Source organism: Macaca mulatta, chromosome X (assembly GCF_049350105.2).
Source record: "Macaca mulatta isolate MMU2019108-1 chromosome X, T2T-MMU8v2.0, whole genome shotgun sequence".
Classification (NCBI taxonomy): Eukaryota; Metazoa; Chordata; class Mammalia; order Primates; family Cercopithecidae; genus Macaca; species Macaca mulatta.
In genome coordinates, this window is record NC_133426.1 from 19,182,202 (window position 1) to 19,195,444 (window position 13,243).

The 13,243-nt window shown below is 43.7% G+C and overlaps 1 protein-coding gene across 1 annotated transcript in view; it reads right to left on the reverse strand.

The window, feature by feature from the left end:
* Positions 1-13,243, reverse strand: part of MAP3K15 (mitogen-activated protein kinase kinase kinase 15) — a 149,654-nt gene that overhangs the window by 84,775 nt on the left and 51,636 nt on the right. The window contains exons 5-6 of the mRNA XM_015127037.3: positions 12,938-13,106; positions 9,562-9,668 (exon numbers count right to left, since the gene is read on the reverse strand). Coding sequence (XP_014982523.2) covers positions 9,562-9,668; positions 12,938-13,106 — 276 coding nt within the window. The remainder of the gene's footprint in view (positions 1-9,561; positions 9,669-12,937; positions 13,107-13,243) is intronic.

A 13,243-nucleotide genomic window follows, 5' to 3' on the forward strand; every position in this document is an offset into this window, starting at 1 on the left:
GGAGGAGGCTGAATCTACAGGAAAGTCAATGTTTCCCAAGCGGAACGGTGGCTTTTGTCATTTGTTTGAAATCCTCAGGCAGAGGGCAAGAAGGCAGCTTTTCCAGGGTTAGTGTCTCCTGAATTTCCAGTTTGGTCTTCCTGATTCAACGTGGCAACAAGGAATTCAGAATGCAGCTAACAGGGAATGTTCACATGCAATTGATTCAGAGTGCCAAGCGGAGGCCCTGGCAGCAACTTACACGCGTCAGGATTTTCCTAAGGAATGGTTAATAATTAATGGTTTACCCTGCATGTCAAAATGTATTACAAATGAATTCCCAGTCCTTATGTCCTCAACTGATATCTGAGGCTGGTAACTGCAATACAGGCTACCACGAGCCTCAAAACAATCAAGTGAGCAACTGGCAGGGCTGTTAACACTGTTAACCAATTTTCTGGATGCCCAGTCACAAAAGATACGTTAAAACAAAGTCTCCTGTATTTGACTTTACTATTACGGGTGAAAAAAATACCTTAAGCCACTGGAGGAAGTCTCCCCTCTCGCCGCCAAAAAAAATTATGCATGAGAAAAACATAAGGAACTGTGCTCTTAAATCTCATTGATGGCAAATTTGATGTCAGTTAGGGAAAAATTTTATTTGAAAGTCCTTTACGCATTGTATTCATTAGTCTTAGCTCTCTCAGGGTTGCATTTTCTTAGGCTGATAGAAAACTTGGTCATAACATTGTTTTTGGTTCAGACTATCATTGGAGATGACCTAACAGTGGTGGTTGGAATTCTCCGGTGGGAAATAGAAGGGCAATTAACATTCATCCAGCATTATTTAGGCACTGGGCACTATGCTAAATATTTTACTTATGATATTCTTATTTAATTTTTAAAGTCTCAAATTAATTCCCATCATTCCACTTTTTTTCACAGCAATCCAGTCCACAGTTCTGTGGGTTGCAAATAGCAGAACGGTTTTGGCATATTTCTCAAACCATTCCCCAAGTTGAATGCTCTCTGGGTAACCAACAGCCGGTTAAGAGCTCTGGGCCACTTTCTGGCCACATTACAAGCAGTTTTTCTTGCCTACTTTTAAGCAACCATAATTCCTACAGACTAAGCCACTTGGCACTTGCCCTGTTGACTCTGTAATCTTTTTATGTAACACTAGGCTATCTCCCGATTAGAATTAAGAAGTGTAAATGAGGGATAAACGGAGGAGATATCAAACTTTTATTAATTGCCTTCTAGCTGCCAGGGGCTGTGCAGTCATTTGCATATGGCATATCTTATTTAGGCATCACCATCCTGGTTTACAGATGAACAAATTCAGGCTGAAGGAGTTTAATTAGCTTGACATCATATTGCTGGTGATGCAAATGTCAAAGTGTGTGCTTTTTCTATACCTCAAATGTCTCCCTGTAAATCAGTGGTCTCAACCAGGAGGGATTTTTGTACCCTACAGGACATTTGCCAATGTCTAGAGATATTTTTGGTTGTTACAGTGGGCGAGGTGCAGGGGGAGTGTTATTGGCATCTAGTGGGTAAAGTTGAAGGATGTTGCTAAACATCTTACTATACATAGGACAGCCCCCATGACAGAGTTATCCAGCTCCAAGTATCAATAGTGCCAACATGAAGAAACCCACTCTAAATCAATAAACTTTGAATTTACCAAATGATCCCTTTTTTCTACAAATACCTATATTCATATAAACCCTGTCCCGTGCAAAATAGTCACCTCAGAGGGCCAGATACTTATTCTAACAATGTTCTTGTGCTAACAGCACTTCTATAAATTTCTCTTAAGAACTTTTTCAGAGCCAAAGGTAGGTTATTTTAAATATTGTCTGTGGTGGCGATCTCTGTATTTTGCTAGTAGTTTTGGTATTTGGAAATGGTCAAAAGCTATCCCTCAAATCTGGTAGAAAAAAATATGGGTGATCAAGCTACACAGTAACAGTAACAGTAACAGCTCTAGCCAAGCACCTGCTTCGTGCCAGGAGTACTCCAAGTGATACTAGATGGTAGATGTCAGTATCCCATTTTAAAAATGGGGACACTAATGTTCCAGGAGGTTAAGTGACTTGACCACAGTCATAACACTGAAGTACAGAAGCAGGAACTGGAACCCAAATCTGTCTTCAGAACACACTAGAATGATACTGACTTCCTATATGCCTTGAAAGCTAGCAATTCAAAATTAGCTGGGCATGGTGGCATGTGCCTGTGGTCCCAGCTACTTAGGAGGCTGAGGCGGGAGGATCACTTGAGCCCAGAAAGTCAAGGCTGCAATGAGCCATCATCACACCACTGTACTCTAGCCTGGGCAACAGAGGAGAGGAGGAAAGGAGGACAGGAGAAGAGGGAGAGGAGAGAAAAAAAAAAAAAAGAAAGCTGGCAACTCCAAAGAAAAAAAAATCCTCTCTGACTGATGCCATCATATTCTGAATAATGGCAGCATTGCCAAAATCAATGCAGAACACTGCAGTGAAATTCATTTGAATCAAACAAATTCACTTGTTTGTGTAAGTTCAGGTGTGTGTGTGAGAGAAATATATACATGTGTAATTTTTTATTTTTATTTTATTTTTATTTTTTTTATTTTTTATTTTTTTATTTTATTTTATTTTTTTTTGAGACGGAGTCTCCCTCTGTTGCCCAGGCTGGAGTGCAGTGACCGGATCTTAGCTCACTGCAAGCTCCACCTCCCGGGTTCACGCCATTCTCCTGCCTCAGCCTCCCGAGTAGCTGGGACTACAGGCGCCCGCCACCTCACCCGGCTAGTTTTTTTTTTGTATTTTTTAGTAGAGACAGGGTTTCACCGTGTTAGCCAGGATGGTCTCGATCTCCTGACCTCGTGATCCGCCCGTCTCGGCCTCCCAAAGTGCTGGGATTACAGGCTTGAGCCACCGCGCCCGGCCTTTTATTTTTATTTTACCTTTAAGCTCTGTTAGACTTGAAAATGTAATTTTTAAAAAAATCACCTGTTAACTTCAGGCACCCCTCAGGAATCCTCTTCCTTTACACACAGCCCTTCTACTGACACATAAATAAGTTAGTAAATAAAGGAGGAAGACAAAAAGGAGGGAACTGAAGAAGGAAACAGAAAAGGAAGATATCATGGGCTCAAGGAGGTCAGTGAGGAGGAGTAAAGACAAAGCCCTTTGAGTAAATACTTTTTTTTAAAAGATAACATATTGGCAAGGCCACTGCTCAGAAGATAAGATTGTTCATTTATCAAGAAAAAAAATACAACTGGCTTTTTGTTACAAAAAGTATACATATGGCAAGGATTTCATGGGTATGACACTGCAAGCACAGGCAACAAAGCAGGATTAGATAAATGGAACATCCAGCCGGGTGCGGTGGCTCACACCTGTAACCCTGGCACTTTGGGGAGGCCGAGGCAGGTGGATTACTTGAGGTCAGGAGTTCGAGACCAGCCTTGCCAACAGGGCAAAACCCTGACTCTACTAAAAATACAAAAATTAGCCAGGCGTGATGGCGGGTGCCTGCAATCCCAGCTACTCGGGAGGCTGAGGCAGGAAAATTGCTTGAACCCGGGATGTGGAGGTTGCAGTGAGCAGAAATCATGCCACTGCATTCCTGCTTGGGCAACAGAGTCAGATTCTGTTTCAAAAAAAAAAAAAGATTAGATAAATGAGACATCAAACTTAAAATCTTTTGGGCATCAAAGGATACAATCAACAGAGTGAAAAGTCAACCTATAGAATATAAGACAATAGTTACGAATTGTATATCTGATCATGAGTTTATTGAATATATACATAAAAACAAAACAAAACAAAACCCTCCAACAACAAAAAAATCAAATAACCTTTTAAAAAATGGGCAAAGTACTTGAATAGACATTTCTCCAAAGATAATATACAAATGGCCAATAAGCAGACGAAAAGATGCTCAATGTCACTCATCAGAGACATGTCCACTGAAACTACAATAGGCTATCATCTTATACCCATTAGGGCGGCTAATAAAAAAAAAAAAAAAAGAAAACAGAAAGTAAGTGTTGGCAAGGATTGGAGAAACCGTACACTGCTGGTGGGATGTAAATGGGGCAAGCACTACGGAAAACAATTTGCAGATCCTCAAAAAATTAAAAATATGCCAGGCATGGTGGTTGGTTCATGCCTGTCATCTCAGCACTTTAGGAGGCTGAGATAGGTGGATCACTTGAGGCCAGGGGTTAAAGACCAGCCTAGGAAACAAAATCCCATCTCTACCAAAAAAAATTAGCTAGGTGTGGTGGTGCGCACCTGTAGTCCAAGCTACACAGGTGGCTGAAGCAGGAGAATCACTTGAACCTGGGAGGCAGAGGTTGCAGTGAACCCAGATCATGCCACTGCACTCCAGCCTGGGCGACAGAGCGGGATTCTGTCTCAAAAGGAAAAAAAAAAAGAAAAAGAAAAAAGTAAAAATAGGACTACCGTATGATCCAACAATTTTACTTCTGGGCATATATCCAAAAGACTTGAAAGCAGGGTCTAGAAGAAATATTTGCATACTATGTTCATAGTGGCACTATCCACAATACTCAAGAGGTAACCTAAATGCCTGACAGATGAATGAATAAACCAAATGTGGTCTGTAGATACAATGGATTATTCAGCCTTGAAAAGGAAGTTCTGACACATACTACAACCATGAATGAACCTTGAGGACATTATACCAAGTGAAATAAGGCAGTGAGAGAGAGACAAACCCTGTACAAGGTTGTTCAACCCGTGGCCCATGTGGCCCAGAATGGCTTTGAATGTGGCCCAACACAAATGCGTAAACTTTCTTAAAGCATTATGAGGTTTTTTTGCAATTTTTTTTTTTTTTTTTTTTTTTTTTTAGCTCATCAGCGATGGTTAGTGTATTTTATGTGTGGTCCAAGACAATTCTTCTTCCAATGTGGCCCAGGGAAGCCAAAAGATTGGACAATAGTGCTGTACAATTTCACTTATATGAGGTACCTGGGATAGTCACAGCCACAAAAACAGAAGAATGGTGGTTGCTAGGGACTGGGCAAGGGAGCAATGGGCAGCTGTTTAATGAATACGTGCAGAGTTTCAGATTTACAAAATGAAAAGTTCTAGAGCCCTATTTCACCATATGTTTACATATTTAACAGTAGTGAACTATATGATTAAAAATGGTTAAGATGGTACATTTTTATATGTATTTTTTTGCTACAATAAACACCAAACCAAGGCCGGGTGCATTGACTCATGCCTGTAATCCCAGCACTTCGGGAGGCCGAGGTGGGTGGATTACTTGAGGTCAGGAGTTTGAGACCAGCCTGGCCAACATGGTGAAACCCCGTCTCTACTGAAATACAAATATTAGCCAGGCGTGGTGGTACGTGCCTGTAATCCCAGCTACTCAGGAGGCTGAGGTAGGACAGTCACTTGAACCAGGGAGGCGGAGGTTGCAGTGAGCAAGATCACGTCACTGTACTCCAGCCTGGGAAACAGAGCAAGACTCCATCCCAAGAAAAAAAAAAAAAAAAAAACCTAAACCAAACCAAAAGTTTATATTATGAATGGCAGCTTCAATACTCAGCTATCATCTAATGCTCTCATCGTCTATAAAACACCCAGGACACATAAAGGTACAGCCCAACAATTTCAAGTGGAGGGCCCTGCCTTATTTTGGTTGTCCTTCAGACATACATACTAAAACATACAAAAATTAGCAGGCGTGGTGGCACACGCCTGTAATCCCAGCTACTCAGGGGGCTGAGGCAGCGGAATCGCTTGAACCCGGGAGGCGAAGGTTGCAGTGAGCTGAGATTAAGTCATTGCACTCCAACCTGGGCGACAGAGCGAGACTGTGTCTCAGGAAAAAGAGAAAAAAAAGCAGTACATGCAGCGTGCTATGGGGAGGGAGTTCTGGTTCCAGATCTGTTATTGACCAGGTGTTATATTTTGGACCCTTGCCTTTTTCTTTGTTTCTTTCTTTCTCCTTTTCAAAACAAAGGATTTGGACTAAATGATTCCTTTTAAGTTGGCAGATTTTGTGGTTCTCTTCATTAGAAAAGCAACAAGTATATATCCTTCTTTCACAAGATGCTTTTAGGCACGTGGAGACAATGCATTAGAAAAGTGGGAAGATGTCATCATTTTTCTACATTTGACAAACATGTCATAAAGAATGCTACTTATAACCACATGGAAATAAAGACAGCAAGATCAAACAGTGAATATCAACAGAAGAGACCAAAGGAGGCTCGTGGCTACTGTAGTGATGACAAGCTCACTCTGCCCTCTCGGCTAGGAAGCTCAGAGACTAAGGCTCAGGTGAATACAGTAGGTTCTGGAATAAGCATGCAGCCCCTCTGGTGTGGGCTGGATTCAGTCACGTTCATCTAATGTCCCCTGCACACATTTCTAGGGTCTGCAGAGTATCCTCATCTAGCACTCCCTTATTTACAGAATGATACATCAGACATTCCAATCAGTGTGTCACACATCCAACTGCCCTGCCACTTAGTGAGTAATTCAAAGAGGTAAATTTTGCCAGAGTTGGTAGTCTCAATCCAAAGATGCTGGAAGTAGAATATGAGTACATGCCTTCTATTTTGCGACTGGCAGGTTCTGTTTTGTTTTTAACCTGCGACTTTGCTTCTGATTTTCTTCTTCTAGACCGTCCAGCTCACTGGCTGGATCCCTGATCAGAATATTCTGACTACATTCATATATCTAATAAAGTCCCATTTGTAAAAGCAACAGCAAATAAAAATCACTCATAAAGGACTCCACGCCATCAAGCAGCAAGCAGTTTAACTGCTCAGTGGAAACTTGAAGTAGCTTAGAATGGGCTTCTGAATGCAATGGAGTGGAAGGCATCAGGGAAAGCTGACCGGCTCGAGCCAGCTTTCCCACTAACAGGGAGCCCTTGACATCTGAGGGTCGGAAGTCATCCATTACTGCCAACCTTTAGTAACTAATTTCTGGCCATGATTTGCTCCACTTCCTGAGAGCTAAAGGTCAACTTTAATGCAGGAAAACTCATTTCTTGTCCATCACAATTTTCCCCTTTACAGATACAAAGTAATGCCATAAACTCCCTCAAAGCTATATATACCAGTTGGGTATCTCTTATATGAACTGCTTGGGACTAGAAGTGCTTTGAATTTGCGGTATTTCAGATTTTGGAATATTTACATTATACTTACGAGTTGAGCATCCTTAATTTGAAATACAAAATGCTCCAATGAGCATTTCCTTTGAGCATCACGTTGGCACTCAAAAAGTTTTGGATTTAGGAGCACTTTGGAATTCAGATTTTCAGATTAGAGATGCTCAATATATAATGCAAACTCCTACTATGCTGGTGGCTGGCCAAGTTAAGCCTAAAGCAAAAATGTGAAATTCAAGATCAGGTTACATGTGTAAATGAAGCAAGTACTGCAATCCTATAGAAAATCCTTAGTTTGGGCCGGGCACAGTGGCTCACGCTTGTAATCCCAGCACTTTGGGAGGCCGAGGTGGGTGGATCACAAGGTCAGGAGATCGAGACCATCCTGGCTAACACAGTGAAACCCTGTCTCTACTAAAAATACAAAAAAATTAGCCAGGCGTGGTGGCGGGCGCCTGTAGTCCCAGCTACCTGGGAGGCTGAGGCAGGAGAATGATGTGAACCCGGGAGGCGGAGCTTGCAGTGAGCCGAGATTGTGCCACTGCACTCCAGTCTGGGCGACAGAGTGAGACTCCGTGTCAAAAAAAAAAAAAAAAAAGAAAGAAAGAAAAGAAAACCCTTAGTTTGTTGGAGAAAATGAGGTTCTCAGCGTTGAGGATCCCGTCTGGCCCTATTAAACAGAGCCACTGTCTAATAGGAGATAATCCGACTAAAAGGAAAAGACCCATCAAGGAGAAAGGTGGATCTCTGGTGTGCAATCCCAGCCACTCTGCTTCCAAACTGGAAACGTATTCATCTCAGGATCACCTCATCCTGCTATACCCGTTTCTTCTAAATACCAATTTTCTATGTCTTTTTTTTTTTTTTTTTTTGGAAACAGGGTCTCCATTCTGTCACCCAGGCTGGAGTGCAATGGTGCAATCATGGCTCACTACAGCGTCAACTTGCCAGGACCAAGCAAGCCTCCTACCTTAGCCTCCTGAGTAGCTGAGACTACAAGCATCATGCCTGGCTAATTTTTTTTTTTTTTTTTTTTTTTGTAGAGGCAGGGTTTTGCCATGTTGCCCAGGCTGGTCTTGAACTCCTGAGCTCAAGTGATCTGTCCGCCTCGGCCTCCCAAAGTACTGGGATTACAAGCGTGAGCCACTGCAGCCGGCCCCAATTTTCCATTTCAAATCTTGTTTTAACTCTTTTGTTATTTTCAGAAAATGGCAATCTATTATTTCATTCTCTGTCTGACAACAGTTACCTCTACCGTGTCTGGGAAAAAGACTTAGTGATGAGTAACTTAAAACGCCCTTATAGTTTTTATTTAATGAACCAATTTTTTACAGCACTTACAGTGTGCCAGGCACTCTCCTCCCAAGAACCTCAGAAGTGATGACTCATTTAATGGTTATTAATCAAGCACAGGTAAATATAAATAAGAATGGAGTTTACTATGTTGGGGGAACAGTTACAAGACTGCTTTATCAGGCTTAATGAAGACTGGCCTTCATTCACAACAATGCATCCTTGGGATGCTGGGTTTAAAGACTGCTGGGGAGAGTGTAGGCACATTTCCACAGAGACCATGAAGCTTCCTCCCAAAAAGGAATCAGAATCCTACCATTGTTTGCCAATGTCTACTACAAGCACACGCTATATACCCGAGAAACGTATCCATATGTGTAGAAAAAAGCATGTACAACAATGTCCATAGCAGCGCAATTCTCAGTATCCCCAAACTGCAAACAACCTAGAGGCCCATCAGCAGTAAAACAGATGATCGTGGCATATCTATACAAAGGACTACGCGACGGCAATGAGAATGAACAAACTGCTAATACACACAACAGCATAGATGAATCTCATGAACACGACGCTGAATGACACAAAAGAGTACACACTGTGTGATTCCGTTTATGTGATGTTCAAGGACAAGCCAAACTCATCTATGGAGACAGAGGCTGCAACAGTGGTCACCTATGGAGGGGGTAAGGATTGCCTGCAAAGAAGCACAAGAGAACTTCTGGGGTGATGGAAACATTTTCTTTTTTGATGGGAGTGTTTTTTCCATGTGTATAGCCAATTATCAAACACAAATGATATACTTAAGATGTGTGCATTTTGCTGACTGCAAATTTTAGCCTGATTTAAAAAAGAGATGTGACCTCGTATGTGTTACAAGATACATGAAGCCGGGGGTGCCTGTTTTGCTGCCATCATAAGCTATTAGGGTGGATCGATGTGTTCAATCTCACAGCTAGAATGTGTATTCCAAATACAAAGTCCCTGACGACAAAGACTGGGCCTTGCCCATCTTCATAACCTTGGCATTTAGTATGTGACCTGGCTCATACTCGATGTTGAATGAAAGAAGGAAGCAGAATTCAACAGGCGGCATGTTTCAAAACCCTGTACATACACTATCGTTCTTACCTATTCAGTGCAAACGCATAGTGGAATTTAATGTTATGCTGATCGGCCAAATCACATGTAGGCAGCATCTCCAGTGTTTCTACCAGCTTCACCATCGCATCATAGTCCTGTTGGCAAGAGGTCCCAAAGTGAGCAAGAGAGGAAACACAGCTCTTCACTGATTTTTCTGAATTGTTATAAACATGAGACAGCCTCAGCACTTAAAGACAGGCCCTTCCTTACAAAGGGCATTTAGTGAAGTTACCTGTAACCTTTAATAGGAGGGAAAAAGACCAGAAAATAAAATAGATAAGAGAGAGAAGAACAGAGAAGGAATCCCTGCTATCAAAGGGCATGAAGCATCCAAAGGCAACAAAAGTAAAGGAGCCCAGCAGGCAGGAAACAGCTGAGTGTAGGAGAGTTAACAGTATCAGCAGAGGCCAGGCCTGGTGGCTCACACCTGTAATCCTAGTATTTTTGGAGGCCGAGGTGGGTGGATCGCTTGAAGTCAGGAGTTCGACACCAGCCTGGCCAACATGGTGAAACCCCATCTCTACTAAAAATACAAAAATTAGCTGGGCATGGTGGCGGGCACCTGGAATCCCAGCTACCCAAGAGGCTGAAGCAGGAGAATTGCCTGAACCTGAGAGGTGGAGGTTGCAGTGAGCCGAGATCATGCCATTGCATTCCAGCCTGGGCAACAGAGCAAGACTCCGTCTGTCTCAAAAACTAAAGCAAAATAAAAACAGTATCAGCAGAGATGTGTGTTAAAGTGAGCTGGACAAATACACACAAGCAAACTTCCAGTCAAAGCAGATAGATTCCAGTCCTTCCTATTTTGCCAGAATCAAATACATTAATCTAAACTAGTGTTTCTCAACCTTGGCACTAGTGACATTTCTGGACCATAATTCTCTGTTGTGGGAGCTGTCCTGGGCACTGTAGGATGCTGGCCTTGACCCACTGGAAGCCAACAGCACACCACCCTCCTCATGCCCTGCACATATACGCTTCGTTTTTATAACTGAAAATGTCTCCAGACACTGCCAAAAAAGTTCTTGGGTTGAGAACCACTGCTCTAAACTCTGCATAATTACCTGGGGAAAAACTGCGACCATGCTTGTCTCAGCCAAGTCCCCTCTTAGCAGTGCCACCTGTTACTCTTTCAGCCAGGCTTAGAATCGTTGGAACTGGCCAACTTGCCGACAGCCAGCCATAGTCAGCAGAACAGGGCTTCCCACTGAAATGCCATGCCTGTCCTGTGGCTCTGCGCCTTGCTGCTGCTGCCCCAGGAGGGAGAAGGCAGTGTATTCCAAGAACTTCTTGGCCCACCTTTGAGCATGAATGGAAGGTTATGAAAAGAAGGGATGCATGGAGAGAAGGGCAAAAAGAAGCAGCTTGAGGGAAGAAAGGCTTCAAGAAAAGCCATTCCCATTTTCTCATCCTGGAAGACATGACCTAATCATTACCATCATCCTTAGTAGCACCTGCTATTAAAATCAGCCAGCTGGCCGGGCGCGGTGGCTCACGCCTGTAATCCCAGCACTTTGGGAGGCCGAGGCGGGCGGATCACAAGGTCAGGAGATCGAGACCACGGTGAAACCCCGTCTCTACTAAAAATACAAAAAATTAGCCGGGCGCAGTGGCGGGCGCCTGTAGTCCCAGCTACTCAGGAGGCTGAGGCAGGAGAATGGCGGGAACCCGGGAGGCGGAGCTTGCAGTGAGCCGAGATCGCGCCACTGCACTCCAGCCTGGGCGACAGAGCGAGACTCCGTCTCAAAAAAAAAAAAAAAAAAAAAAAAATCAGCCAGCTGGGCAAGCACGGTGGCTCACACCTGTAATCCCAGCACTCTGGGAGGCTGAGGCGGGTGGATCACCTGAGGCCAGGAGTTCGAGATTAGCCTGGCCAACATGGTGAAACCCCGTACCTACTAAAAATAAAAAAAAGTTAGCCAGGCGTGGTGGCAGGCACCTGTAATCCCAGCTACTTAGGAGGCTGAGGGAGGAGAATTGCTTGAACCCGGGAGTCAGAGGTTGCAGTGAGCTGAGATCACACTACTGCACTCCAGCCTGGGCAACAGAGCAAGACCCTGTCTCAAAAAGTAAATAAATAAAAATTCGAAAAACAGAAATAAAAATAAAATCAGCTAGCTGCATCTGTTTATCACTAGGGGCAGGAATTCCTTATTGGGTGACTCTGTTTTGGTCCAGGTCATAAATGGATGCCTCCATCACTTCAATTTAAAGACTTCTAGCCAACAACCCTCAACATGGCTTTGTGGAACTCTAAGAGTAAGGAACATGACCCTGTGTTCCTCCAAAGGGAAGGAAGGCAAGACATCCTTAGAGATGGCTCAATGGCATTCAACTTGGAGGGAGGAAACGCTCAATTTCCTTCACGGAACCACAGACCAGAAGCCCAGTCTCAGAACTCTCCAGGAGCTTCTGATGCTTGTCTTAGAATAAACAGCTACATTCCCTGGGTCCTGAATGTGTTTCTGCTACTCCTGTTCTCCCTGTCACTGATGTATGGTGGTAAACAAAGGAGGAAGTGAGAAAAGCCTAAAGGAAGTCGCACAGCAGAGGGGTTAGGAACAAGGACAACAGAGCCAGTCAGTCTCAGTCTGAATCCTGACCTAACCAACTGCTGTGTGACCTTGGGCAAGTTACTTAACTGCTCTGTGCCTCAGTTTCCTCACGTATAAAATCAGGATAATCAGAGTATACATATCCTATATAGAGTTGTTAAGAGGATTAAATGAATTTGGGTTTGTCAAAGGGATTGCAACAATGCCTAGCATAAAGTTCATATAAACTTCAATTCTTGGCTCCTGCCAAACAGTCCTGTTTATGACATCTCTTCTTGTCGGAGTGGTCACACCACCCTCGATGTGACAAAACCTCCAAAATTTCCACCACAACAGATAAGCTGGATGACCTATGACCTAGCCACATACCTATTTGTCTAGAAAACAGCCACCTCTGGCCGGGCACAGTGGGTCATGCCTGTAATCCCAGCACTTTGGGAGGCCGAGGCAGGTGGATCACCTGAGGTCAGGAGTTTGAGACCAGCCTGGCCAACATGGTGAAACCCTGTCTCTCCTAAAAATACAAAATTAGCCGGGCATGGTGGTGCATGCCTGTAATCCCAGGCATGAGATTAGGAGAACAGCTTGAACCCGGGAGGCTGAGGTCGCAGTGAGCCAAGATCGCGCCACTGCACTCCAGCCTGGGCAACAAGAACAAAACTCCGTCTCAAAAAAGAAAACAGAAACAAACAAATAAAAAAAACCCCAGCCACCTCACCACATACTGAGCATACGAGTACTTCACAAGAAGTTCCTCAAGCCAAGGAAGAACGCAGCATACGTGAGCCTCGGCTAGGTGGATTTCATACCTGGATATCACGGTAGGACAGGAGTAAGTTAATGATGATGTCTGAGGTCAGAACCTCAGTATTATCCATGTGGAGCTTGATCCGAGCCAGCTCCTTCGCCAGTTCCTCACCTTGGTACTTCTCTCTGGCTTTCCGGATGTCATTTAACAAGGTTTCTTTGTAATAAACACTAGAGAAAGAAAACCACAAAAACCTCCAGTCACATCTACACACACCCAGGACTGTCTTGCGCCCAAAATGGTTCTCATTGACGTGACTTAGGCTAACACATGGGGACCTCGGCCCAAACCTGAGCCTCCCTGCGCC